We start from the raw sequence: 1,752 nt of genomic DNA on the forward strand, positions 1-1,752 counted from the left end.
TTGCGGAATTCCGTGTTTTTCCCGCAGTACGAGGTTGCCGTGGTGACGGAGAAGGGGGTGGAGCTGGAGGGACCCCTGACCCTGGAGGCCAACTGGGACATCGCCCACGCCGTCAGGTGAAATTCCCTGGGAAAAACGGGATTTGGGAATTCCGGGGTGAGATCCCAGAGATTCCATGGGAAAAACGGGATTTGGGAATTCCCAGGGGCCTCCAGGTGTTCCCAGGGGGACAATTCCTGATCCCTGAGGGTATCCAGGTGTTCCTGGGAGACATCCAGCTGTTCCTGGGGCCCATCCAGGTGTTCCCGGGGGTATCCAGGTGTTCCCGGGGGTATCCAGATGTTCTTGGGCCACATCCAGCTGTTCCTGGGGCTCATCCAGGTGTTCCCGGGGGTATCCAGCTGTTCCAGGGGGACAATTCCCACTCCTTGGGCTACATCCAGATGTTCCCGAGGGTATCCAGATGTTTCAGGGGCACATCCAGGTGTTCCCGAGCATTTCCAGGTGTTCCCGAGGGTATCCAGGTGTTCCTGGGAGACATCCAGATGTTCTTGGGGGACATCCAGGTGTTCCTGAGGGTATCCAGATGTTTCAGGGGCACATCCAGGTGTTCCTGGGGCACATCCAGGTGTTCCCGGGGGTATCCAGGTGTTTCAGGGGCACATCCAGGTGTTCCCGGGGGTATCCAGGTGTTTCAGGGGCACATCCAGATGTTTCAGGTGCACATCCAGGTGTTCCCAGGGGTATCCAGGTGTTCCAGGGGCCCATCCAGGTGTTCCTGGGGGTATCCAGCTGTTCCAGGGGCACATCCAGGTGTTCCTGAAGGTATTGAGGTGTTCCAGGGCCACATCCAGATGTTCCCGAGGGTATCCAGGTGTTCCTGGGGCCCATCCAGGTGTTCCCAGGGGTATCCAGCTGTTCCTGGGGGACAATTCCCGCTCCTTGAGGTACATCCAGGTGTTCCAGAGGATATCCAGGTGTTCCTGGGGCCCATCCAGGTGTTTCAGGGGCCCATCCAGGTGTTCCCGGGGGCATCCAGGTGTTCCCAGGGCACATTCAGGTGTTCCTGGGGGTATCCAGATGTTCCTGAGGGCCCATCCAGGTGTTCCCGAGGGTATCCAGGTGTTCCTGGGGCACATCCAGGTGTTCCTGAGGCACATCCAGATGTTTCAGGGGCCCATCCAGGTGTTCCCAGGGGTACCCAGGTGTTCCTGGGGGACAATTCCCGCTCCTTGAGGCCCATCCAGGTGTTCCTGGGGGTATCCAGGTGTTCCTAGGGGTATCCAGATGTTCTGGGGGCACATCCAGGTGTTCCTAGGGTACAATTCCCTCTCCCTGAGGCACATCCAGGTGTTCCTAGGGGTATCCAGATGTTCCTGAGGGTATCCAGGTGTTTCAGGGGCACATCCAGGTGTTCCTGAGGGCCCATCCAGGTGTTCCTGGGGGACAATTCCCGCTCTTTGGGCCACATCCAGATGTTCCCGAGGGTATCCAGATGTTCCAGGGGCCCATCCAGGTGTTCTCGGGGTTATCCAGCTGTTCCAGATGTTTTTCCTGCCCCTCTCACCCCGTTTTTTTCCCGTTTTTCCAGCGGTTTCGAGTGATCTCCGGGAGCTGCTCCGGCCTCAGCCCGTCCACCTCAAATCCCGGCTTTCGTCCCATCCCTTTTTTCCCCTCGGGAAGGGCCAATCCAGCTTTTTTTGGGAATAAAATCCAGCGTTTCCAGACCCATCCGTGTGTCTTCGTTCTTCG

The 1,752-nt window shown here is 58.1% G+C and overlaps 1 protein-coding gene across 1 annotated transcript in view; it reads left to right on the plus strand.

Annotated features, from left to right (window-relative positions):
• PSMB4 (proteasome 20S subunit beta 4) overlaps nt 1-1,731 on the plus strand; it is a gene marked incomplete at its 5' end in the record, with an annotated part of 6,136 nt that extends 4,405 nt beyond the window's left edge. Inside the window, 2 exons of the mRNA XM_015616689.1 lie at nt 28-116; nt 1,592-1,731. Of these exons, the coding sequence (XP_015472175.1) occupies nt 28-116; nt 1,592-1,604 (102 nt within the window). The remainder of the gene's footprint in view (nt 1-27; nt 117-1,591) is intronic.
• Nucleotides 1,732-1,752: the final 21 nt, after the last annotated feature.

The sequence above is a fragment of the Parus major genome, unplaced genomic scaffold (assembly GCF_001522545.3).
Source record: "Parus major isolate Abel unplaced genomic scaffold, Parus_major1.1 Scaffold613, whole genome shotgun sequence".
Classification (NCBI taxonomy): Eukaryota; Metazoa; Chordata; class Aves; order Passeriformes; family Paridae; genus Parus; species Parus major.